The 27,797-nt window shown below is 53.1% G+C and overlaps 1 protein-coding gene across 2 annotated transcripts in view; it reads left to right on the forward strand.

The window, feature by feature from the left end:
• LOC119964428 (choline transporter-like protein 3) overlaps positions 1-27,797 on the forward strand; it is a 113,147-nt gene that overhangs the window by 49,141 nt on the left and 36,209 nt on the right. For both annotated transcript variants that reach the window (XM_038793893.1, XM_038793894.1), the window contains exons 6-9: positions 193-362; positions 13,966-14,055; positions 18,013-18,137; positions 22,172-22,358. In XM_038793893.1, coding sequence (XP_038649821.1) covers positions 193-362; positions 13,966-14,055; positions 18,013-18,137; positions 22,172-22,358 — 572 coding nt within the window. The remainder of the gene's footprint in view (positions 1-192; positions 363-13,965; positions 14,056-18,012; positions 18,138-22,171; positions 22,359-27,797) is intronic.

A 27,797-nucleotide genomic window follows, 5' to 3' on the forward strand; every position in this document is an offset into this window, starting at 1 on the left:
GCTCACTGATCTCACTGTTGTTGTTGGGAGCTTGCTGTGCTCTGCAGCATTTCCCCACATTCCAACAGTGACCACACTTCAAGACAGATGCTGATGGGAGGTAATGAAAGGCGCCGCATAAATGTAAGTTGTTTTTTTCTTTATACTGTGGCGCGTTTGGTTATTTACAATTCCACTGTTTTTCTCTTTCAGCCAGTCGTTCCCGCTCTTCAATCGCTGTGTTCCTCGGAGCCCCGCCTGCTACTCCCACTTCCTGACTGTCCTTATTAATGTGGTCAAGGAGAGTGACTTCTTCCAGCGCATCATTGGTGGAATCATGGCCAACAAAGAGTACATTATAGGACTCTGCTTTTTTGCAGTAGGTAAAGATTGTTCTCTGCTTGAAACTGGATTCATGTGTAAACCGCGGTAACTTTAGAGAAGATTCTCATTTCTGACAGCAGGGAAAACTGTGTTAAATATATCCTGTGCCGAGTGACCAAACATTAATTGTGACATTGATGTAGCAATTATTGAGGCCATGTAGATTCTGTAATCACATATTGCATCCTCATGATTTGTCCCGTGTTGAAGTGTGAAAAGTTTAGAGACAGAAAAGGTTATCGGGTAATGGGGGCGATTCTCCAATATGGAGCCCAAGTGTTCGCTTTAACAACGGCGCGAACTGGGCCCGGATACGACCGATTCTGACACCCACAGGGGGCCAGCACAGAACCACTCCAGCCTCCATTCCTGGCGCCAAATGGGCGCCGCGCCAAACCCGCGCATGCACAGTTGGGCCGCGCAAACCTGCGCACGCGCGGGGGACTTCTTTAGCGCACCGGCCCCGACTCAACATGGCGTCGGTGTTCAGGGACCGGCCGCGCCATGAAGTGGGCCTGGGGGGGGGGGGGGGGGGGGGAGAGAGGCCAGCCCGCCGATTGGTGGGCCCCGATCGTGGGCCAAACTCCATCTTCCATCGGATGCCGCGCCCCCCCCCCCCCCCCCCCCCCCCCCCCCCCCCCCCCCCCCGACTGTTCACGCAGAGTTCCTGCCGGCAGCGACCAGGGGTGAACGGCGCCGGCGGGACACTGTCGTGGCCGCTCGGCCCATCCGGGCCAAAGAATCGGCGGCCCCGCCAATTCCAGCGGCCTACGGCTGGCGTCGTGCCAAACGCACCGCCGCAAATGGCACCTCGAAGAATCGCGCGCGCCGTCGGGGCGCGGTTGCGGCGATTTTCCGGCCCGGTGCGGGACTCGGAGAATCGCCCCCAACATTTTAATATTTTATTGATTGTGTTACAAATGGGTTGCAGCTGTTTATTAAGAGATTATCTCTGAAAGGCGCTGTCACACTGGGTGGCAGGGTGCATTGCAGGATGGGCTGTGACACCAGGTTATGCAGTGGACCGTGGCACTGGGTGATGCAGTGGACCATGCAGCACTAGCTGGAGCAGTGGACCGTGGCACTGGATGATGAAGTGGACCATGCAGCACTAGCTGGAGCAGTGGACCGTGGCACTGGGTGATGCAGTGGACCATGCAGCACTAGCTGGAGCAGTGGACCGTGGCACTGGGTGATGCAGTGGACCATGCAGCACTAGCTGGAGCAGTGGACCGTGGCACTGGGTGATGCAGTGGACCATGCAGCACTAGCTGGAGCAGTGGACCGTGGCACTGGGTGATGCAGTGGACCATGCAGCACTAGCTGGAGCAGTGGACCGTGGCACTGGGTGATGCAGTGGACCATGCAGCACTAGCTGGAGCAGTGGACCGTGGCACTGGATGATGCAGTGGACCATGCAGCACTAGCTGGAGCAGTGGACCGTGGCACTGGGTGATGCAGTGGACCATGCAGCACTAGCTGGAGCAGTGGACCGTGGCACTGGGTGATGCAGTGGACCATGCAGTACTAGCTGGAGCAGTGGACCGTGGCACTGGGTGATGCAGTGGACCATGCAGCACTAGCTGGAGCAGTGGACCGTGGCACTGGGTGATGCAGTGGACCATGCAGCACTAGCTGGAGCAGTGGACCGTGACACTGGGTGATGCAGTGGACCATGCAGCACTAGCTGGAGCAGTGGACCGTGGCACTGGGTGATGCAGTGGACCATGCAGCACTAGCTGGAGCAGTGGACCGTGGCACTGGGTGATGCAGTGGACCATGCAGCACTAGCTGGAGCAGTGGACCGTGGCACTGGGTGATGCAGTGGACCATGCAGCACTAGCTGGAGCAGTGGACCGTGGCACTGGGTGATGCAGTGGACCATGCAGCACTAGCTGGAGCAGTGGACCGTGGCACTGGGTGATGCAGTGGACCATGCAGCACTAGCTGGAGCAGTGGACCGTGGCACTGGGTGATGCAGTGGACCATGCAGCACTAGCTGGAGCAGTGGACCGTGGCACTGGGTGATGCAGTGGACCATGCAGCACTAGCTGGAGCAGTGGACCGTGGCACTGGGTGATGCAGTGGACCATGCAGCACTAGCTGGAGCAGTGGACCGTGGCACTGGGTGATGCAGTGGACCATGCAGCACTAGCTGGAGCAGTGGACCGTGGCACTGGGTGATGCAGTGGACCATGCAGCACTAGCTGGAGCAGTGGACCGTGGCACTGGATGATGCAGTGGACCATGCAGTACTAGCTGGAGCAGTGGACCGTGGCACTGGGTGATGCAGTGGACCATGCAGCACTAGCTGGAGCAGTGGACCGTGGCACTGGATGATGCAGTGGACCATGCAGTACTAGCTGGAGCAGTGGACCGTGGCACTGGGTGATGCAGTGGACCATGCAGCACTAGCTGGAGCAGTGGACCACGGCACTGGATGATGCAGAGGGCGGCACTGGCTGGAACAGTGGGCCGCATGGCACTGGATCACGCAATTGTTAAACACTGGAGGAGGTCATTTGGCCCATCGTACCTGTACTAGCTCTCCGAATGCCCAATTCACCTCATGCCATTCCACTGCCTTCTCCCCATAACTCTGCCCATTCTTCCTTTTCAGATTATAGTGTTATCTGAAATGTGTTATCTGAAACTTTGAATGCTTGATCCTGCCTCCATCCCACTCTCGGGCTGTGCATTCCAGAACTTAACCAGTTGCTGTGTGAAACTGTTTGCTCTCATGCCACACTTACTCTTTTTTGCAAATTCAATCTGTGCCCTCTCGTTCTCGGACTTTCACGAGTGGGAACAGTTTTTCCCTATCTACTCCGCCCAGGCCCCTCAGAATTCTCACTCCTATTAAATTACCTCTCAGCCTTCTTTTCTCTAAGGGAATTATTCCTAACCTCTCCAATCTATTCTTCAGAATTGACGTTCCTCACCTCTGGAACTATTCACGTGAATCTTTTCTGCATTCTCTCCTATGCCTTCATTCGCTTCCTAAAGTGTGAAGCTCAGAACTGGACACAATAACCTTTATCCTTGGGCTTAACTCTTGAGTGGCACAAGGGAGGAGATTGCAGGGACTCCAATCAAAATTGTTAATTCCTCTCTGGTCACAGGGAAGGTGCCAGAGGACTTGAGAACAGCTAACGTGGTCCCACTATTTAAGAAAGACTGTAGAGATAAGCCAGAGAACTACAGAACAATGACAGGGACAGTGGCAGGGAAACTATTGGAGAAAACTCTGAAGGAGAGGATCCACCTCCGCTTGGAGAGGCAAAGTTTGATCAGGAGCAGTCAGCATGATTTTGTCAGAGGGATTACATGCCTAAGAAATGTAATTGAATATTTTGAGCATGTGACCAGGTGTGTAGATGAGAGTAGTGGAGTTGACATGGATTTCAGCAAAGTCTTTGACAAGGTTCCCACATGGGAGACTTATGAAGAAGGAAAATGCACGTGGGATACAGGGTAACTTGATAAGATGGATTCAAAATTGGCTTAGTTGTTGGAGCCAGAGGATGAACACAGACGACTGCTTTAGTGACTGGAAGCCAGTGTCCAGTGGGGTATCACAGGGATCTGTGCTGGGTCCCCTATTGTTTGTCATTTATATAAACAACATAGATGACTATGTGGGGACTAGGATCAGAAAATTTGAGGATGACACAAAGATAGGCCGGGTGGTTAACAGCGAGGCCGGGAGTCTTGGGTTACAGGAAGATGTAGACGGGATGGTCAACTGGGCAGACAAGTGGCAGATGGAATTTAACCCTGAAAAGTCTGAGGTGATACACTTTGGAAGGAGCAATTTGACAAGGAAATATTCACTGAATGGCCTGACACTGGGAAGTTCCGTGGAACAAGCGAACCTTGGCATGTTTGTCTATAGATCTCTGAAGGCAGAAGGGCAGGTTAATAGGGTGACGAAAAAGGCAAATGGGACACTTGCCTTTATCAATCGAGGCATAGATTACAAAAGCAGGGAGGTCATGATCGTGCTGTATGGAACTTTGGTGAGGCTACAGCTGGAGCACTGTGTGCAATTCTGGTCGCCTCATTATCAGAAGGGTGTGATTGTACTGGAGGGGGTGCAGAGGAGATTCACCAGGATGTTGCCTGTGATGGTACATTTAAGTTATGAAGAGAGGTTGGATAGGCTTGGGTTGTTCTCGCTGGAGTAGAGAAGACTGAGAGGTGACCTGACTGAGGTGTACAAGATTATGAGAGGCATGGACAGGGTGGAGAGGGAACAGCCGTTCCCCTTAGTTGAAGGGTCAGTCACAAGGGGACATAAGTTCAAGGTGAGGGACAGGAGGTTTAGGAGGGATTTGAGGGAAAACGCTTTACCCAGAGGGTGATGACGGTCTGGAATGCACTGCCTGGGAGGGTGGTAGAGGCGGGTTGCCTCACATCCTTTAAAAACTACCTGGCACATCATAGCATTCAAGGCTCTGGGCCATGTGCTGACAAGTGAGATTAGGTGGGCAGGTCAGGGCCTGCATGGGTGCAGACTTGATGGGCCAAAGGGTCTCTTGTGTACTGCATTATTATATGATTCTGGGGTGCACTATCAACTTTCTGTGCGGGCAGCCTATCCAATACCACCTCCTTACCAATGTTGCACCTTCTCATATCAGAATTGCCTCTTTCACTGTGGCCTGGGTAGCATCTTTTTCCTTGGTAAACACAGATGCAAAGTATTAATTTAATGCCTCGGCTATGGGCTCTGTCTTCATGCATAAAACCTCTTTGGTTCAATTCCTTTTTACCACCTTTTACTGTTTATTTTCCCATAGCAAACTTTGGCATTCCCCTTTATGTTAGCTGCCAACTTCTTTTCATACTCTCTCTTTGTTTCTCTGATTTGCTTTTTCACCAGCAGCTCAGGAAGAGCTGGTGATGGTAATCACAGCAGCTGGTGGCAATTAAATTCAATTAATACTATTCATAGACCTCACCAATAATAATAAACTGGATCCCACTGCCCAACCGGATCCCACTGCCCACCTGGATCCCACTGCCCACCCGGATCCCACTGCCCAACCGCTTCCCACTGCCCACCCGGATCCCACTGCCCACCCGGATCCCACTGCCCACCCGGATCCCACTGCCCACCCGGATCCCACTGCCCACCCGGATCCCACTGCCCAACCGCTTCCCACTGCCAACCCGGGTTCCACTGCCCACCCGGATCCCACTGCCCACCCGGATCCCACTGCCCAACCGCTTCCCACTGCCCACCCAGATCCCACTGCCCACCCGGATCCCACTGCCCACCCGCATCCCACTGCCCACCCGGATCCCACAGCCCAACCGCTTGCCACTGCCCACCCGGGTCCCACTGCCCACCCGGATCCCACTGCCCACCCGCATCCCACTGCCCAACCGCATCCCACTGCCCACCCGCATCCCACTGCCCACCCGGATCCCACAGCCCAACCGCTTCCCACTGCCCACCCGGGTCCCACTGCCCACCCGGATCCCACTGCCCACCCGGATCCCACTGCCCACCCGGATCCCACTGCCCACCCGGATCCCACTGCCCAACCGCTTCCCACTGCCCACCCGGATCCCACTGCCCAACCGCTTCCCACTGCCCACCCGGATCCCACTGCCCAACCGCTTCCCACTGCCCACCCGGATCCCACTGCCCACCCGCTTCCCACTGCCCACCCGCATCCCACTGCCCACCCGGATCCCACTGCCCACCGGCTTCCCACTGCCCAACTGCTTCCCACTGCCCAACCGCTTCCCACTGCCCAACCACATCCCACTGCCCACCCGGATCCCACTGCCCAACCGCATCCCACTGCCCAACCGCTTCCCACTGCCCACCCGGATCCCACTGCCCACCCGGATCCCACTGCCCAACCGCATCCCACTGCCCACCCGGATCCCACTGCCCACCCGGATCCCACTGCCCAACCGCATCCCACTGCCCAACCGCATCCCACTGCCCAACCGCTTCCCACTGCCCAGCCGGATCCCACTGCCCACCCCGATCCCACTGCCCACCCGGATCCCACTGCCCAACCGCTGCCCACCCGGATCCCACTGCCCAACCGCTTCCCACTGCCCACCCGGATCCCACTGCCCACCCGGATCCCACTGCCCACCCGGATCCCACTGCCCACCCGGATCCCACTGCCCAACCGCTTCCCACTGCCCAGCCGGATCCCACTGCCCACCCGGATCCCACAGCCCAACCGCTTCCCACTGCCCACCCGGATCCCACTGCCCAGCCGGATCCCACTGCCCAGCCGGATCCCACTGCCCACCCGGATCCCACTGCCCACCCGGATCCCACTGCCCAGCCGGATCCCACTGCCCACCCTGATCCCACTGCCCACCCGGATCCCACTGCCCAACCGGATCCCACTGCCCACCCGGATCCCACTGCCCACCCGGATCCCACTGCCCACCCGCATCCCACTGCCCACCCGCATCCCACTGCCCACCCGGATCCCACTGCCCACCCGGATCCCACTGCCCAACCGCTTCCCACTGCCCACCCGGATCCCACTGCCCACCCGGATCCCACTGCCCAGCCGGATCCCACTGCCCACCCGGATCCCACTGCCCACCGGCTTCCCACTGCCCAACTGCTTCCCACTGCCCAACCGCTTCCCACTGCCCAACCACATCCCACTGCCCACCCGGATCCCACTGCCCAACCGCATCCCACTGCCCAACCGCTTCCCACTGCCCACCCGGATCCCACTGCCCACCCGGATCCCACTGCCCAACCGCATCCCACTGCCCACCCGGATCCCACTGCCCACCCGGATCCCACTGCCCAACCGCATCCCACTGCCCAACCGCATCCCACTGCCCAACCGCTTCCCACTGCCCAGCCGGATCCCACTGCCCACCCCGATCCCACTGCCCACCCGGATCCCACTGCCCAACCGCTGCCCACCCGGATCCCACTGCCCAACCGCTTCCCACTGCCCACCCGGATCCCACTGCCCACCCGGATCCCACTGCCCACCCGGATCCCACTGCCCAACCGCATCCCACTGCCCAACCGCATCCCACTGCCCAACCGCTTCCCACTGCCCAGCCGGATCCCACTGCCCACCCCGATCCCACTGCCCACCCGGATCCCACTGCCCAACCGCTGCCCACCCGGATCCCACTGCCCAACCGCTTCCCACTGCCCACCCGGATCCCACTGCCCACCCGGATCCCACTGCCCACCCGGATCCCACTGCCCACCCGGATCCCACTGCCCAACCGCTTCCCACTGCCCAGCCGGATCCCACTGCCCACCCGGATCCCACAGCCCAACCGCTTCCCACTGCCCACCCGGATCCCACTGCCCAGCCGGATCCCACTGCCCAGCCGGATCCCACTGCCCACCCGGATCCCACTGCCCACCCGGATCCCACTGCCCAGCCGGATCCCACTGTCCACCCTGATCCCACTGCCCACCCGGATCCCACTGCCCAACCGGATCCCACTGCCCACCCGGATCCCACTGCCCACCCGGATCCCACTGCCCACCCGCATCCCACTGCCCACCCGCATCCCACTGCCCACCCGGATCCCACTGCCCACCCGGATCCCACTGCCCAACCGCTTCCCACTGCCCACCCGGATCCCACTGCCCACCCGGATCCCACTGCCCAGCCGGATCCCACTGCCCACCCGGATCCCACTGCCCACCGGCTTCCCACTGCCCAACTGCTTCCCACTGCCCAACCGCTTCCCACTGCCCAACCACATCCCACTGCCCACCCGGATCCCACTGCCCAACCGCATCCCACTGCCCAACCGCTTCCCACTGCCCACCCGGATCCCACTGCCCACCCGGATCCCACTGCCCAACCGCATCCCACTGCCCACCCGGATCCCACTGCCCACCCGGATCCCACTGCCCAACCGCATCCCACTGCCCAACCGCTTCCCACTGCCCAGCCGGATCCCACTGCCCACCCCGATCCCACTGCCCACCCGGATCCCACTGCCCAACCGCTGCCCACCCGGATCCCACTGCCCAACCGCTTCCCACTGCCCACCCGGATCCCACTGCCCACCCGGATCCCACTGCCCACCCGGATCCCACTGCCCACCCGGATCCCACTGCCCACCCGGATCCCACTGCCCAACCGCTTCCCACTGCCCAGCCGGATCCCACTGCCCACCCGGATCCCACAGCCCAACCGCTTCCCACTGCCCACCCGGATCCCACTGCCCACCCGGATCCCACTGCCCAGCCGGATCCCACTGCCCACCCGGATCCCACTGCCCACCCGGATCCCACTGCCCACCCGGATCCCACTGCCCAGCCGGATCCCACTGTCCACCCTGATCCCACTGCCCACCCGGATCCCACTGCCCAACCGGATCCCACTGCCCACCCGGATCCCACTGCCCACCCGGATCCCACTGCCCACCCGCATCCCACTGCCCACCCGCATCCCACTGCCCACCCGGATCCCACTGCCCACCCGGATCCCACTGCCCAACCGCTTCCCACTGCCCACCCGGATCCCACTGCCCACCCGGATCCCACTGCCCACCCGGATCCCACTGCCCAGCCGGATCCCACTGCCCAGCCGGATCCCACTGCCCACCCGGATCCCACTGCCCACCCGGATCCCACTGCCCAACCACATCCCACTGCCCAGCCGGATCCCACTGCCCACCCGGATCCCACTGCCCACCCGGATCCCACTGCCCAACCGCTTCCCACTGCCCACCCGGATCCCACTGCCCACCCGGATCCCACTGCCCAGCCGGATCCCACTGCCCAACCACATCCCACTGCCCAGCCGGATCCCACTGCCCAACCACATCCCACTGCCCACCCTGATGCCACTGCCCACCCGCTTCCCACTGCCCAACTGCTTCCCACTGCCCACCCGGATCCCACTGCCCACCCGGATCCCACTGCCCAACCGGATCCCACTGCCCAGCCGGATCCCACTGCCCACCCGGATCCCACTGCCCAACCACATCCCACTGCCCACCCGGATCCCACTGCCCAACTGCTTCCCATTGCCTACCCGGATCCCACTGCCCAACCGCATCCCACGGCCCACCCGCTTCCCACTCCCCACCCGGATCCCACTGCCCAACCACATCCCACTGTCCAACCGCTTGCCACTGCCCACCCGCATCCCACTGCCCATCCCTCCATCCTGCCCCCTCACCCACCCTACTCCACCCTGCCTGCCCCACCACCCACCTGGCTCCCGCTGCCCAGCCTGCCAATCTCACCCACTCTACCCTACCATGCGTACCCCACCACCCACCCTGCCCACCTGGCCCCCGCTGCTCACTTCACCCACACTGCCCATCCAGCCCACCCCACCCATGCTACCACCCTGCCCAAATGCCCACTCTTCCCTTGCCACTCTGCCCACTATTTCCCCCTTCCCCCTACCACTCTTCTGCTCTGTCCATCACATTGTGTCTGCCCACCCTTGCAAAACTGAATCTCCGAAGTCTCTCGCTCTCTCTCTTGCTCCTGTAGGCTGCTCTGTATCTCCCACTGAGTGGTACAGTGGCCTGTTTAACTGGATGATGCAGTGAGCCGCTGCAGTGGGCAATACAGTTGGCTGCACCAGTGGGTGATGCAGTGGGACTGTGCCAGTGGGCGGTACAATTGGCTGCACCAGTGGGTGATGCAGTGGGCCTTGCCAGTGGGTGGTGCAGTGGGCTGTGCCAGTGGATGGTGCAGTGGTCTGTGCCAGTAGGTGGTGCAGTGGGCCTTGCCAGTGGATGGTGCAGTGGTCTGTGCCAGTAGGCGGTGCAGTGGGCTGTGCCAGTAGGTGGTGCAGTGGGCCTTGCCAGTGGGTGGTGCAGTGGGCTGTGCCAGTGGGTGGTGCAGTGGGCTGTGCCAGTGGATGGTGCAGTGGTCTGTGCCAGTAGGCGGTGCAGTGGGCTGTGCCAGTGGGTGGTGCAGTGGGCCTTGCCAGTGGGTGATGCAGTGGGCTGTGCCAGTGGGCGGTGCAGTGGGCCTTGCCAGTGGGTGGTGCAGTGGTCTGTGCCAGTGGGTGGTGCAGTGGTCTGTGCCAGTGGGTGGTGTAGTGGTCTGTGCCAGTGGGTGGTGCAGTGGGCTGTGCCAGTGGGTGGCGCAGTGGGCTGTGCCAGTGGGTGGTGCAGTGGGCTGTGCCAGTGGGTGGTGCAGTGGGCTGTGCCAGTGGGTGGTGCAGTGGGCTGTGCCAGTGGGTGGTGCAGTGGGTTGTGCCAGTGGGTGGTGCAGTGGGCTGTGCCAGTGGGTGGTGCAGTGGGCTGTGCCAGTGGGTGGTGCAGTGGGCCTTGCCAGTGGGTGGTGCAGTGGGCTGTGCCAGTGGTTGGTGCAGTGGGCTGTGCCAGTGGGTGGTGTAGTGGGTTGTGCCAGTGGGTGGTGCAGTGGGCTGTGCCAGTGGGTGGTGCAGTGGGCTGTGCCAGTGGGTGGTGCAGTGGGCTGTGCCAGTGGGTGGTGCAGTGGGCTGTGCCAGTGGGTGGTGCAGTGGGCTGTGCCAGTGGGTGGTGCAGTGGGCTGTGCCAGTGGGTGGTGCAGTGGTCTGTGCCAGTGGGTGGTGCAGTGGGCTGTGCCAGTGGGTGGTGCAGTGGGCTGTGCCAGTGGGTGGTGCAGTGGGCTGTGCCAGTGGGTGGTGCAGTGGGCTGTGCCAGTGGGTGGTGCAGTGGGCTGTGCCTGTGGGTGTGCAGTGGGCTGTGCCAGTGGGTGGTGCAGTGGGCTGTGCCAGTGAGCGGTGCCTTTACCACTCTAGAGAGCCGACTGTCTCTCCAGCTAGATTGATTAGATGCAAACTTGCCCCCTCTGCTGGCAGCAAAGATCATTACTGAAATAAGGTAAATTCACATTTTTTTATTTTGTTCAATTAAGGGGCAATTTAATGTTGCCGGTCCACCTACCCTGCACATCTTTGGGTTATGAGGGTGGGACCCACGCAGACACGGGGAGAATTTTCAGACTCCACGTAGACAATGATCCGTGTCCTTGGCGGCTGAGGCAGCAGTGCTAACCACTGCGCCACCGTGCCGCCCAAATTCACATTTACACAGTGTCGGAATGGTTCAACTTTTTCCCCTTCACAGATCAGGTATAAAATTGGCATCAGTGTTGCTATTAATTTCATATTTCTCATGCAAACTAATCTAGATTTCCTTATTAGGCTAATTCCTTACACAGTGGGCGGGATTCTCCCATGCCGCGCCGTATGGAAGAATCGCGTTCACGCCATTTTTTCCCACGGCGCTGGTCCGATGCCGGCAGGCGATTCTCCGAGGAGCGGAGAATCGGAGCCATTTGCACCGGCGCGTTTCGCGCGGCCCCGGTCACGGGCCGCTGTCTGCGGCCAGGCCACCAGTTCTCCAGCCCGGATGGACCGAGCGGCCACGCGGAAACGGCGATCGGGGCCCACCGATCGGCGGGCTGGCCTCTCCAGCCCCGGCCCTATTTTGTTACGCGGCCGGCCCCTGACCCCCCCCCACGCCATGTTGCGTCGGGGCCGGCGTGTTGAGGAAGTCCCCTGCGCATTCGCGGGTTGGCGGGGTCCAACTGCGTCTGCGTGGGGTTGGCACGGTCCAACTGCGTCTGCGTGGGGTTGGCGCGGTCCAACTGCGTCTGCGTGGGGTTGGCACGGTCCAACTGCGTCTGCGTGGGGTTGGCGGGGTCCAACTGCGTCTGCGTGGGGTTGGCGGGGTCCAACTGCGTCTGCGTGGGGTTGGCGCGGTCCAACTGCCTCTGCGTGGGGTTGGCGGGGTCCAACTGCGTCTGCGTGGGGTTGGCGCGGTCCAACTGCGTCTGCGTGGGGTTGGCGGGGTCCAACTGCGTCTGCGTGGGGTTGGCACGGTGCCACTGCGTCTGCGTGGGGTTGGCACGGTGCCACTGCGTCTGCGTGGGGTTGGCACGGTGCCACTGCGTCTGCGTGGGGTTGGCACGGTGCCACTGCGTCTGCGTGGGGTTGGCACGGTGCCACTGCGTCTGCGTGGGGTTGGCACGGTGCCACTGCGTCTGCGTGGGGTTGGCACGGTGCCACTGCGTCTGCGTGGGGTTGGCACGGTGCCACTGCGTCTGCGTGGGGTTGGCACGGTGCCACTGCGTCTGCGTGGGGTTGGCACGGTGCCACTGCGCATGCGTGGGGTTGGCACGGTGCCACTGCGTCTGCGTGGGGTTGGCACGGTGCCACTGCGTCTGCGTGGGGTTGGCACGGTGCCACTGCGTCTGCGTGGGGTTGGCACGGTGCCACTGCGTCTGCGTGGGGTTGGCACGGTGCCACTGTGTCTGCGTGGGGTTGGCACGGTGCCACTGCGTCTGCGTGGGGTTGGCACGGTGCCACTGCGTCTGCGTGGGGTTGGCACGGTGCCACTGCGTCTGCGTGGGGTTGGCACGGTGCCACTGTGTCTGCGTGGGGTTGGCACGGTGCCACTGCGTCTGCGTGGGGTTGGCGGGGTCCAACTGCGCCTGCGTGGGGTTGGCACGGTGCCCAGTTGGCACCAGGAAGGGAGGCTGGAGCAGCGTGAACGGCTCCAGCGCGTGCTGAATCGGTCGTGCCCGCGCCTGTTTTGCGCCGTTGTGAAACGTGATGGCGTTCACGACGGCACGAACACTCTGTCTCCATTTCGGAGAATCGCGCCCCTTGTCTCGTGCCTCTCCTCTTGTTGTGCTCCTTAAAACTTCCATTTTCACCAAGTTTATGGTTGAGTTCATGTCTCCTCCTTTGGCCCAGTGTCAGTTCTGATTGTCTGAACAGATTCCGGTGAAAAACATTGGGAGATTTCACTTATGCCTCCCCACCTCCACCCCTCTCCCGCTTCCCCCCACCCCCCCCCTACGCAATTCAAATTGGGACGAGCCATATCAATGCAAATTGAGCTGATGTGCCTGGGTTTTGGACCATGGTTTGAACACTCCTGATAAAGAGCCTTAGCGCCTGCATGGCTTCAAATACTTTTGTACCCTTGGAGTTACCTTAACCTTTAGTGACGTGCAAGATAGTGGCTCATGGTTTCCTTTGCCGCTAATCTCAATTCTTCTGGCAATCATAGATAAAATTACCCAAATGATTCTGTACCCACTTTCCAATGGACACGGACCACCATCACAAAACCATTTCCAATTCACCAAGAAGAAAGGCACAAAATTGATTTTCTTCAGAGGCTGTAAAGTTTTTTTTTTAACATTTCTTTTTCCCAATTAAGGGGCAATTTAGCGTGGCCAATCCGACTACCCTGCACATCTTTTGAGGTTGTGGGGGTGAGACCCATGCAGACATGGGGAGAACGTGCAAACTCCACATGGACAGTGACCCGGGGCCTGGTTTGAACCCGAGACCTCGATGCCGTGAGGCAGCAGTGCTAACCACTGCCACGCCAGTGGCTGTAAAGTTGATGCCCTTGGGAAATAGAGTAGTTAAATCCAGAATAGGTGCGACATTAAGATTGAGAAAGAAAGGGAGATCGAGTGTCAATTTTCGAGGGAAAAAAATGTGGGCGTGGGGTAAAGATAGGAAAGCATGTTTTGCATTCACATTTAACCTTTACTGAAATTAATAAACAATGGAGATCGGAACTTCAAATATTTTGATTATGCTACATGGTGAACATCAATCAGAGTGACTCTTTTTCTCTCTCCCACAGTCCTCTCCTTCGTCATGGTGGCTGTCTTCAGATTCATCGCCACGTTATTGGTTCATATCTTCATCGCATTGGTCATTTTTGGATTGCTGTGTAAGTGGGTCTATTTTAAACCAGTTTCATCATTCACACTGTAGTGACAGGAACGCATTTCCGACCAGAAACGGTTTGATTGAATAGCCAGACCCAAAATATCCAAATAGAAGGAAAATGCAACCCACCCTCCGGATTCTTTGAATCTTGAGAACAAGTACAAACATTACAGCGCAGGAACAGGCCCTTCGGACAACCAAGCCTGCACTGATCCAGACTCCTTATTTAGACCTACTACTACAAACGATTTGTACCCTTCCATTCACCGCCCATTCTTGTGTCTGTCAAGCTACATCTTAAACGTTGCTATTGTGCCTGCCTTCACCACCTCCACTGGCAACGCGTTCCAGTCACCCACCACCCTGTGCGTGAAAAACGTTCTCGGAGGTGAGGGGATAAGATGCAGCAAATTCCTTTGTCCGAAATAACTTTCAGTTGACCTCTTTTAGCCTTACCTGGGAGTTTCCCTTCTGTAAGTGGGGGAAAAATATTAAGTGGGAAAAGGGTTCTGTTGCCTCTCAGTTGCAAGGGTTCAGGACATAACAGATTGGCTTGACAAATCTCTGGGAAGTGAGGGTGAACAACAGAGGTTGGGGTTCATGTGGGAACCAGCAACATAGGGAGGGGCAGCTTGGAGGTCTTGCACGACCAGTTCAGGAGTTAGGGGGCAGGTTGAAACATAGTGACCTACAGAAATCCTACCATAAGCTTCACCATTTAGGCAAAGGCAGATCAGGGAGGTAAATGCGTGGCTTGAGGGATGGTGTAGAAGGGAGGGATTTAGATTCTTGGGAAATTGGGATCGCTTTTGGGAAAAGCGAAAGCTGTTTAGAGAGATGGGGTTCACCTGAGCCGAAATGGGACTAATGGACTGGCTGAGAGAGTAAATAGTGTAGTGGGGGTGGATTTAAACTTGTACAACAGAGGGGTGGATTGGCCTAGTTAAAGAAGTACAAGTGAGGGCAAAAGAGAGATGTTGGGGAATAGGAAAAGGAAGTGAGGGAAGCAGTGTTGACAGTGCACTTTGGAGGAGGAATGGAGGCATAGACTATTTTCGAAATGGGGAAATGCTTAGGAAATCAGAAGCACAAAAGGACTTGGGAGTCCTTCTTCAAGACTCTCTTGAGATTTACGTGCAGGTTCAGTCGGCAGTTAGGAAGGGAAATGCAATGTTAGCATTCATGTCGAGAGGGCTAGGATACAGGACCAGAGATGTACTTCTGAGGCTGTATAAGGCTCTGGTCAGACCCCATTTGGAGTATAGTGAGCAGTTTTGGGCCCCATACCTAAGGAAAGATGTGCTGGCCTTGGAATGGGTCCAGAGGAGGTTCACAAGAATGATCCCTGGAATGAAGAGCTTGTCGTATGAGGAACGGTTGAGGACTCTGGGTCTGTACTCGTTGGAGTTTAGAAGGATGAGGGGGGATCTTATTAAAACTTACAGGATACTGCGAGGCCTGGATAGAGTGGACGTGGAGATGATGTTTCCACCTGTTGGAAAAACTCAAAGCAGAGGACACCATCTCAGACTAAAGGGACAATCCTTTAAAACAGAGACGAGGATGAATTTTTTCAGCCAGAATTTGGTGAATCTGTGGAACTCATTGCCGCAGAAGGCTGTTGAGGCCAAATTACTGAGTAATAACAATAATAATGTTTTATTGTCACAAGTATGAAGTTACTGTGAAAAACCCCTCGTCGCCACACTCCGGCACCTGTTCGAGTAAGCTGGCACGGGAATTGAACCCGTGTTGCTGGCCTTGCTCTGCATTACAAACCAGCTGTCTAGCCCACTGAGCTAAACCAGCCCATAAGCTGGAGTGTCCTTAAGACAGAGATAGATAGGTTCTTGGTTAATTAGGGGGTCAGGGGTTATGGGGAGAAGGCAGGAGAATGGGGGTGAGAAAAATATCAGCCATGATTGAATGGCGGAGCAGACTCGATGGGCCGAGTGACCTAATTTTGCTCCTATGTCTTGTGGTCTTATGAACAAAGAAATGGTCACCTCCAAAAGGGAAAGAAAAAGGGTAGAGTTAAGTTGTGTACATGTAAATGCACGAAATACAGTGAACAGAATTGGGGATCAGGAAGCAGAAATTGCTCTGGGGTAAATGACATTGTAGCATTAACAGAAACGTGGCTCAAGCCAGAATGGGACTGAATACTTAACATCCTGGGTTCTAAGCTTTTTAGTAGAAACAGGGGGCGGAATTCTCTGCTCCCACGCGGAATCGGGAAGGCCGTCGAGAACTCTGCCGAGTTTCACGACGGCCTCGGAGGCCGCTCCTCGCACCTTATTCACCCCCACTCGGGGCTAGGAGCGGTGCTCCGTAATTCTCGGCAGCCGGGTTTTGATGCTTGCGTCAAGGCAGCGCACCGAGAATGACGCGACGGCGCGGCCTAAGTGACATCAGCCGCGCATGCGCAGGTTGGCCGGCTCCAACCCGCGCATGCGCGGCTGACATCACGGCGGCTGACGGCTCCAACCCACGCATCCCCTCCGCTGCCCCGCAAGCCGTAGCGGCTTGATCTTGCGGGGCGGCGGAGGGGAAAGAGTGTGTCGCTTTGAGACGCCGGCTCGACGTTCGGTGGGCATCGATCGCGGGCCAGTCCCCTCCCGAGCACGGCCGTGGTGCTCACTCCCCTCTCCGCCCCCCACAAGCTTCAAACGAGCATTTGGCGCCCATGTTCACGATGGCAGTGACCAGGTGTGGTTGCCACCGTCGTGAACCAGTCAGGAGCAGCAGGCCGCTCGGCCCATCCGGGCCAGAGATTCGCCGGTCGCCGTGAAAAACGGCGAGCGGCGATTCTTCCGAGCGGTGGGTGGGAGAATCGCGGGGGGGGGGGGGGGGGGGGGGGCAGGGGGGCGTGTCGTGAGTTGCCCGACCCTCCCACGATTCTCCCACCCGGCGTGGGGAGCGGAGAATCGCGCCCAGGGTGGGTAAAAAGGAAGGAGGTGTAGCAGTCTTGGTCAAAGACAGTATCATAGCCCTTGAATGAGATGCAGTTCCTGAATTCAAATCTATATTGGAGGTGAGAAACAGGAAGGAAGCGGTGACCTTGTTTGGTATTTATTACAGACCTCTAAACATTGGGGATGAAGCAGAAGAGAGCATTTGTAGGTAGATTTTGAAACTCTGCAGGACATATCGGGTTGTGATAGTTGGGGATTTCAATGACCCTAAGGTAGACTGGGAAAAGGATAGAGTATGGGGCACAGAAGGGTAGAAATCCCTGCAGTGTGTGCAGGAGAACTTTCTGGAACAGTACATTTACACTCCTACATTTAAAAAAATACCCACTTTTAAAAATACAGTCCCAAAAGATAATATCCTTTTAAACTTCAATTCTAACACATACTCTGCCTATGCTATACCAGGCAATATGTCAGCTCCAAATGCTAGGTTGATCAGATTCTTGCCAGCTGCTGGCCAAGGCTAGATCATCCTAATAATGTTGTTTGACACTTTTCTATTTGAGTCAGTGGCCCCAATCCGTGTACTATGGGTTAAAGATGTCCTACACCTGAGCTACCTTTGTATACCTGTGACCTAACATTCCCTCTACATATACAGACACGTACATGTGCACAGAACACATGCACATAGACTCACACAAGAGAGATACACGCACAAAATATATACTCAAAGTTCTGGATCTCCGATCGCAGCATATATTGAGTAAGTAAGAGTTCTTCACAGTGGGTATGTTGGTTTAGCTCACTCGGCTAAATCGCTGGCTTTTAAAGCAGACCAAGCAGGCCAGCAGCACGGTTCGATTCCCATACCAGCCTCCCCGAACAGGCGCCGGAATGTGGCGACTAGGGGCTTTTCACAGTAACTTCATTGAAGCCTATTCGTGACAATATGCGATTTTCATTTCATTTCATTTCAATTAAGATATTCTGTTCTCTCGAGAGTTCTTTTCATTTTCCTGTGATGAATCTTGTTTGTCTAGTTGTGTCGGGTGTTCTGTGGTGGCTGTACTATGACAACATGAATGATCCCAACATAGTCTTGGAAACAGAGAAGGAAAACACAAAAGCACTCCTGGGATTTGCTATTACTGCGACCATCATATCGGTAAGGCGCTTAAAATAGAAACCCTTCGGATTATGAATGAGTTGAAATGGTGCATTTAACAGCCCGAAGAGTTGTAGAAAAGTCGCATCCGTAAGTCAGGCTCCAGGTCAATTCCCTGCCAAGCTCCAGTCCACTATTGTTCATTTTACTTCACTTGCAACATTTGACATCTGGACTTTTAACATATTGTAATGTGAGCTGTGGTAAATGTACAGCACAGGTTGAAATCTGAATTGAACAGACTGGAATTCACCCCTGTACAGATGTTACCATTTATGCTCCAGTCATGAACACATGTGGAACAACGGGGACTAAACAAATGCAGATTCTGCATCGGATTTTTGCAAACACCAATCTCGAGTGTTTCCTAACTCCCCTCCCCCGAATAGAAACTCTGACTAACGCTAAAATCAAATTTTGTCACGACAATTGGACGTTTACATTTTTTATTAGTGTTTTTTTTCAATTAAAGGGCAATTTAGCGTGGCCAATCCACCTACCCTACACATCTTCGGATTGTCGGGGTGAGAGCCAGGGAGACGCGGGGAGAATGTGCAAACTCCACCCAGGTGGTGACCCAGGGCCGGGATCGAACCTGGGACCTCGTCGCCGTGAGGCAGCAGTGTTAACCACTGCGCCGCCGTGCCACCCTTTAATTTATTTTTTAATGAAAAATAGAACATTAAGTCACTGAACGTGAAGGAGGTTGGCTGATCTTATTATATATCATTCAGTACAAACAACATCAGATTATTGAATAATAACCTCTGTTCCCTGTATTTTGTTTCCTGGAAGTTGTTTGTCAATGTAAACTGCACCTGTAAAAATAACAACACTATTGCACATGGAACCATTTTGGCATTTTATTAAAGTGGCTGTACTGCGATTTATTTTAACAAATAAGCAAAATGGATGGCTGGGTTCAATTATGCTTTTAAAGTAATTTCCATTTTATACTTGGCTCAATGTTAGTACTTGTGATATCTTTGCAGGACAGAAAGACATAGAACACACACATTGATCTAACACCCAACTGAACTAGTTTAATCAATACACTAATGATCACAAGAAGATGCTATTGCAGTATTCTCACCACTGAGACAGAAGGTCATGGGTTCAAACCCCACTATAGGAAATCTTTGACTGTATAATCGAGGCTGATACCGTAGGAGTTTTACATATTCACGAGGTGCAATCCTTCAGAATAGATGTTACTCAGACCTTCATCTGCCTTGCCAGGTACATGTAAATAAAATCCCATATCACAACTTGAAGATATAGTGGAAAGTTTTCCAGGAGAATTATTCCTCAACTGATCATTGTCCCTGTGGCGTTTGTGTGTGAGGGGGTTGAGTGTGTGTGTGAGAGGGGTGTGAGTGAAGGGTGTGAGAAAGGGGTGGGTGTGTATGTGTGAGAAAGGGGTGGGTGTGTATGTGTGAGAAAGGGGTGGGTGTGTATGTGTGAGAAAGGGGTGGGTGTGTATGTGTGAGGGGGTGGGTGTGTATGTGTGAGAGGGTGGGTGTGTATGTGTGAGAGGGTGAGTGTGTGTGTGTGAGGGGGGTGAGTGTGTGTGTGAGGGGGTGGGTGTGTGTGTGAGGGGTGAGTGTGTGTGTGTGAGGGGTGAGTGTGTGTGTGTGAGGGGGTGGGTGTGTGTGTGAGAGGGGTGTGAGTGAAGGGTGTGAGAAAGGGGCGGGTATGTATGTGTTAGAAAGGGGCGGGTATGTATGTGTGAGAAAGGGGTGGGTGTGTATGTGTGAGAAAGGGGTGGGTGTGTATGTGTGAGAAAGGGGTGGGTGTGTATGTGTGAGAGGGTGGGTGTGTATGTGTGAGAGGGTGAGTGTGTGTGTGAGGGGGTGGGTGTGTGTGTGAGTGGTGAATGTGTGTGTGTGAGGGGGTGGGTGTGTGTGAGGGGGTGTGTGTGTGAGGGGGGTGGGTGTGTTTGTGTGGGGGGGTGGTTGAGTGTGTGAGAGAGGGGTGGGTGTATGTGAGAGGGGTGTTTGGGTGGGTGTATGTGAGAGGGGCGTTTGTGTATGTGTGTGTGAAAGAGAGGGGTGTGTGTGTGAGAGAGAGAGGGGCATGACTGTGTGTTTGAGAGTGGCAAGTTTATATGTGTGAGAGAGGGGTGTGTGTGTGTGGGAGGGGTGAGTGTATGTGTGGGAGGGATGAGTTGAGTGGGAGGAGTGAGTATCTGTGTGAGGGGAGTGGGTGTGAGTGTGTGTGAGGGGGGTGAGTGTGTGTGAGGGGGGTGAGTGTGTGTGAGGGGGGTGAGTGTGTGTGAGGGGGGTGAGTGTGTGTCTGTGTGTGAGGGGGTGAGTGTGTGTCTGTGTGAGGGGGGTGAGTGTGTGTGTGTGTGAGGGGGGTGAGTGTGTGTGTGTGTGTGAGGGGGGTGAGTGTGTGTGTGTGTGTGAGGGGGGTGAGTGTGTGTGTGTGTGGGGGGTGAGTGTGTGTGTGTGTGTGGGGGGTGAGTGTGTGTGTGTGTGAGGGGGGTGAGTGTGTGTGTGTGTGAGGGGGGTGAGTGTGTGTGTGTGTGTGTGAGGGGGGTGAGTGTGTGTGTGAGGGGGGTGAGTGTGTGTGTGTGTGAGGGGGTGAGTGTGTGTGTGTGAGGGGGGTGAGTGTGTGTGTGTGTGTGAGGGGGGTGAGTGTGTGTGTGTGTGTGAGGGGGGTGAGTGTGTGTGTGTGTGTGAGGGGGTGAGTGTGTGTGTGTGTGAGGGGGTAAGTGCGTGTGTGAGGGGGGTGAGTATGAGAGAGGAGGGTGAGTGCGTGTGTGTGAGGGGGTGAGTGTGTGTGTGAGGGGGTGAGTGTGTGTGTGAGGGGGGTGAGTGTGTGTGTGTGAGGGGGTGAGTGTGTGTGTGAGGGGGGTGAGTGTGTGTGTGTGAGGGGGTATGTGTGTGTGTGAGGGGGTAAGTGCGTGTGTGAGGGGGGTGAGTGTATGAGAGAGGAGGGTGAGTGCGTGTGTGTGTGAGGGGGGTGAGTGTGTGTGTGTGAGGGGGGTGAGTGTGTGTGTGTGTGAGGGGGGTGAGTGTGTGTGTGTGTGAGGGGGTGAGTGTGTGTGTGTGTGAGGGGTAAGTGTGTGTGTGAGGGGGTGAGTGTGTGTGTGTGTGTGAGGGGGTGAGTGTGTGTGTGTGAGGGGGTAAGTGCGTGTGTGAGGGGGGTGAGTGTGTGTGTGTGTGAGGGGGTGAGTGTGTGTGTGTGTGAGGGGGGTGAGTGTGTGTGTGTGTGAGGGGGGTGAGTGTGTGTGTGTGTGAGGGGGGTAAGTGTGTGTGTGTGAGGGGGGTAAGTGTGTGTGTGTGAGGGGGGTGAGTGTATGAGAGAGGAGGGTGAGTGTGTGTGTGTGTGAGAGGGGGTTGAGTATGTGTGAGAGAGAGGGGTGTGAGAGAGTCATATTTATGTGAGTGAGAGAGAGAGACAAAAAGGACAAAAGGTAAGACTTAAGTTTAATGTAAAAAGATAATGTTAAAATTATTACCCATTCCTAAAGTAGGTCCTCCTTCCAGGGTTTAACGATAAGAGTCATAGAAAAGTTCCGCCCATCTTGCCCAGGCCAGCCCAAGGACCCCCAGGTGCCCTTTCCAAACCCACCTTCCTGCACCCGGTCCACAGCCCTGTAGCTTAGAGCACGCAAGGTGCAGATCCAGGTACTTTTTAAAAGAGTTTAGGGTCTCTGCCTCCACCACCAACTCGGGCAGCGAATTCCAGACTCCCACTACCCTCTGTGTTAAAAAAAAAAAAAAAAAAAAATCCTCCTCATGTCCCCTCTGCACTTTCTGCCACTTATATTGTATCTATGTCCCCTGGTTCTAGAATTCTCCACCAAGAGAAACTTTGGGAGTTCCTGTCCCATTACATTTCTAACTTCCCTCAATTCTGATGTAAGACTATCAGCTGAAACATTAACTCTGTTCCTCTCTCCACAGCTGCTATCAGACCTGCTGAGTATTTCCAGCGTTTTCTCCCTTTATTTCAGATTCTCAGCATCTTCAGCATTTTGCTTTTGCAGGCTTTTTCTTTTACTGACCGGTTTATTGTCCCCGCAGGTAATCCTTATCATCTTGACCTTGGTGATGTGGAAAAGGATCGGTCTGACCATTCAGCTGTTTCGGATCACCAGTAACCTATTCAGCAACGTTCCTCTCTTACTTTTCCAACCCGTGTGGACCTTCATCATTCTCACTTTATTCTGGATCTACTGGGTGGCCGTACTTCTCAGTCTAGGCACTGCAGGTGAGTGGCTGTAGCGCTGATACCTGGGCTTTTGTACTAAAACCATTTGAGTCTGGCAACTCAACCCAAAATATTCCAAGCGAGCTTGAAGAAGTGTTTTCCAGAGAATGTTAAAAGAGCAGTGTGAAATTTCCAGCGATTCGGACAAATTGTTTTCATATGTGGGACCAGTGGTAATATAACTGCGCTTTTAGAATGCTTTAGAATACTGAGAGCACTTCGAGGCAATCGATTTTACAGGTCGACAGCACTAAAGTGGGAAGCAATTATCCTTCAAGGTATGCTGGAGGCTTCTTCAACCTACAGTTGTATCCCGACATTCCGACCACTGCTTTCTCAATACCTTATTTACTGCCTCAAAGAACAATACAGCACAGGAACAGACCCTTCGGCCCTCCAAGCCCATACCGGCCACAATACCAACCTTTGGCAAAACACTCCCTGCTTCCCTGTGCTATATCCCTTTATACCCTTCCTTTTTTTAATAAATTTAGATTATCCAATTCATTTTCTCCAATTAAGGGGCAGTTTAGTGTGGCCAATCCACCCACTCTGCACATCTTTGGGTTCTGGGGGTGAAACCCACGCCGACACGGGGTGAATGTGCAAACTCCACATGGACAGTGACCCAGAGCCGGGATCGAACCTGGGACCTCAGTGCCGTGAGGCAGCAATGCTAACCATTGAACCACCGTGCTGCCCTTTGGGTTTGGAATAGATTGAACTTTCATCTCACTCGCCCTCTCTGAGCGAGTCGGGTCTAGATCCAGGAATTAGCTTAATTTCAATGAATCCATTAGGATGCACTTGGGACTCATGAAGTTGAAGAATGTTAGGACTGGCAGCGGGTATTAGACGTATTAGATGCTGTGGTATGAAGAGACAAAAGTTCTGTTCCTTTTTCACCAACACACTTCTTTTTCTTCCAACAGACTCTGCACAAAACTCTACACATCACCAGCCCCAGAGGCCACCTGAATCCCCTTTACATATCAGTGTCAATTATTGGACACTTAACATAAATGAGACAACTAATTGCAATGTCTCTTAAGCCATTACTTAACAGTCTCCCCTTCCTTGGAGAAAAAAAAACTATTAGGTGAAAAACAAATTTCAAGAAACTAAAACACACACATGATTTCCCCCTTTTTTTCCCAGTTTTTTTTTGGTTGGAAGAGAAAAAAAAGTCACAGAAACAGGCTCCCTTCATTAACAATATCCAAAAGTTTCCGTGAACTAGCCCCTCTTTTCGTAAAACAGTCTGACAGTTGATAGCTCCTGTCGACCCATTTAATTTTTGTTATTTCCCCTCTGTCCAACATCTGCTTCAAACTTGCGATGTCTATCCGTAATCTCTTTTCATTGACACTTTTTGTAGAGTACACATTTTCCCACAGGGATTTATTGTCAATGTGACAATCAATAAGTATATTACCCAAATCCTCTAATCCCAAAATTTCTGTTAATATCTGACTTATATAAAAGGCCATATCCACCGCTTCCACAAGGCTTAACTTCTCAGCAGCCAAAGTGCTTTTGACCACTCTCCTTATTTTCTTTGTTTCCCACACAAGAGGGCAACATTTACCATTGTTCCCCAAAAGGAAATTATAAAACCTCCTGCGCTTGAAACCCCATCACATAAATTTGCATAGGACGCATCGCTATAAACTATGAGTTTCAAATGCCTAGGATCACCTAAAACCGGGAACTTCAAAACACACTCCTGCATTTTTAGCTTTATTTGCTCTCATTATGTCTTCCACTTTGGGATCATTCATTTTTGTACTCAACTCTAAGACATCAAAACTCACGTCCGGTCTAGTCTGTCTACCTAACCAGTTCAGTTGCCCAATTAAACTTCGCAGTTGCTCATTTTCTATCTTTGAAACCATTGCGTCTTTTTGTGAAACCCGGCCACGACTAATTGCTATTGGGCTGATGCTTTCCAAATAAGATTGCTGACCTAAATTTGCCCCTAACTTAGTCTGTCCGATTTCCAGTCCAATATATTTAAATGCACCGGAAGCCTGACTTCCAACCCTGAATTCTTTTCTCAAACCAGAGATAAGAAAAGCTTCAAAATCACTAGTCCCAACCCACAAAAAATCATCGGCATGCATCATAAAGATGCGAGAAAGATTTCCTTTATAGTGCCAGTAAAACATTGCAGGATCTGCTTTCAGCTGGCAACAGCCTAACTTTAACAAAACTGACCTTACCGAAAAGTACCAGACTCTAGATGCATCATTTAATCCATATACATATTTGTTCAACTTCCAGAGTACCCCTTCTGTGATAGCTGATCTTTAGAAGGATGGAGAAAAATGTCTCTCTGGAGCTGATGCCCCTGCAAAAAGGCAGCTTTTGTATCTATAGATTTGCAGTTCCATGCCTTTGTGGCTAATAGAGCCAAGAAAATCTTTAAAATAACCTTTCCTGCTTTAGGTGAATCTACCCTTAAATCCTGATCTTCTAAGTTTTCTTCAAATCCCCTTGCCTCAAGCCTGGCCTTTGCCTTATAAGTTCCATCCGGAAGAACCTTTTCCGTACAAATCCATCTGTGGGATAGAGCTTTTTGTCCCCTATCCGGTACTTCCGTGTATACCCCAAATTCACTCCAACTATGCAATTCTTGCTGTTTAGCATCTTTGATAACTTTTTCATCTAATTTATTTGAAGCCACCAAAATCTCACGTGCATGTGGGCTTCTACTCCTATTAGTATTCATAGTCTTACTCATGTTCCAAGATCTTGATAAACTACACTCCCTCTCCCACCTGGTATCTCGTTCTGTACTGCTACTGCTTGGTCTTTCCCTTCTGTTGTGGGGTGTCCTTTCAATAGTTCTCGGCCTTTTCCTGCGAACCTGTTCACCATCCGATGTATTATCTGAACTGGCACTGCGTTTCTGTGCCCTCCATTTTTGAACTTCTTTTTCCCAATCCATTGTCTTAACTCTCTCCCCTGAATGCTGTACATTCAACCAATGTTTATACTTTCCAGTGGCCTTCCCTGCTCTACTAACAACAGTTGCATCCTTCCATTGACTAGACCCTTCAGGCAAGTATGTCACTTGTACCAACTTTTGGCAGTTGCCCTTTCGGAAAAATGGCCTGTTCTAATTTATCAGAAGTGTCGTGTTCCTCGACAGAAACCCTGTCTATATCAGTTAACTGGTCCCCCTGGTTCCTCGTCATGTCTGTCTGCTCTGTCTAAATTTGAACATTTGTAATCGGTACCCATTATCCTTGATGAATGTACCCTAACAGTTTGAATACCATGTTGCAAAATAATTGTTTTGCCATCTATGCCTATGATCTTCCCTGGGCCTTTCCATTCATTAGAATTGTCTCTCTTATAGTATACCATGTCTCCTTGCTGATAAACGGCATCTGATGGCCGTATATTATGTCTTAAAGCTCTGCGAATTCTTTCAGAGATTTCTGCGTCCAAAAAAGCTTTTCTACTGCTATGTAATGCATTTAAATGTTCAGCAAAACCAGAGCTAATTGTAGTCCCCTCCCAAGCTGGAGGCTGGTCATCCAAAATAGACGGAATTTTAGGATTTCTACCAAACACTAATTGATAAGGATTATAGCCCCCAACCATCTGCAATGAATTCTTTGCATGTACCGACCATGCTAAAGCTGAATTTAGCCTGCAGTTTGGTCGATCTGCCAAAATTTTTCGAAGCATGTCATCGATGACAGCATGATTTCTTTCGCAGGCACCATTACTAAATGGGTTTTCTGCAGCCGTGTTCATAACTCTGATATTCATGCTTTCACACATATCCCTAAACTCATCATTAACAAATTCTCCCCCATTGTCCATAAGGAATTTTGTCGGTGGACCCATTCCTGTCCTGATCCATTTTTCCACGAATTGATCCAGAATTACTCTTTTCTTTACTTCGTACAATCGTTGATTGACTAAATCTGGTTGCTAAATCTACAAAATGCAAAATAAATATATTATTTGCTTTATCCCAGATCTTAAGGTCCATGGCCACAATGTTGTTAAAATCCCTGGCCAAAGGTAGGGTTACTATCGGTCGTGCTGGTGTCCTTCTGTACTTCTTACAAACTTCACAGCGATCACTAACCTGTTCTATCAGTTTAGTATAGTCGCCATTCCTTACCCCTGCATTCTTTAATAAATTTTTCAGCCTCCGAGGAGACAGATGTGCAAATTGCCTATGCAGTTTTACTACAACAAGCTTTTTATCAGCTAAAGTTCCATTTTCAACTGCCATTAACATATCCTTAACCACTCGACTTGAGATATTATTTGTCAGTAATGAAATACAATAGTGTCCCGACTGTGTGAATTGCAAGTCCACCGTCTTTCCAAAAGCTGTTGCCATAACCTGTTCCATATCCAGTTTCATGTGTGCTTTCTTCATCACCGGTCTGCTCAGAAGCAAAGGTATCTACTTGATACAACATCCGTGCTAATGAAATGATTCACTTCGGCAATATTGCAAGGGATCACCACTCTTTTTAGCGACTTCAGAGTATTATCATCCCCAAACCTGAAACTTGTGGAACTTTCAAATTCCTTAACCTTGTTATGATTTTCAGCATTCAAGGAGTCCAGATAACATTTTAACCAGTCAATCTCATACACAGTAGATGTGCAGCCACTGTCCAATACAGCACAGGTGAAGGATTCTGCAACCAACACCCTCATTACTGGTGTAAAACTGCTTGTTAATAGGACAATGCCTTCTTTCTGGTCAGTATCTTTTTCCTCTTCTGACTCTTCCGTGTCATGTGTCGCTTCAAACACACTATCATAACCAGTTGGACAGTTGAAAGCATAATGGTATTGAGAGTCACATCGAAAACATCGATTTACCATGCCCCGTGCATTTCTGGGGTTCATCTTCCTATTGTAGGTTCTAACTGGGTTTCTGTCTTCCTAATTTCCTTGTCTCGGTCTGCTTTTATAGTCTTGAGGCCTGTTCGTAGCCATACGATTTCGCCACCCTGTTAGTAGTGTATCTTCCATATTCTGCCTTATTGCAGGCTGACCTGTTTGGGTCATCAGATCCTTCGGAATCGAATGTTTCCCCAGAAACTTTTGTAAAGCTTTTGTCATCAGTTCGAATAAGGTATCCTTATCCGTAAACTGAACTCCTGTCAAAACCAGGAGCCTATCCATGTTGCTCACTCTAGCACAGTCAAGTAATTTAAAGGCCAACACAGACTGTGGAAATTCCAGCCTGTGTTTCTGCAGCTTTTTATATAGTCTGACAAATTCTCCATTTTCCGGAACTTATCAAAATCCAACCATGCTTAATACGCACTTAACAAGTCATCATTCTTATAAATCTCATCCATATAATGTAATAAAGTCGCCAGACCTTCTTCTGAGTCTAACTCTTCCAATTCCAGCTCAGAAAGCACTTTGTTTCGGATTTTACTGCCATAG

The sequence above is a fragment of the Scyliorhinus canicula genome, chromosome 4, assembly GCF_902713615.1.
Source record: "Scyliorhinus canicula chromosome 4, sScyCan1.1, whole genome shotgun sequence".
In the NCBI taxonomy this organism is placed as follows: Eukaryota; Metazoa; Chordata; class Chondrichthyes; order Carcharhiniformes; family Scyliorhinidae; genus Scyliorhinus; species Scyliorhinus canicula.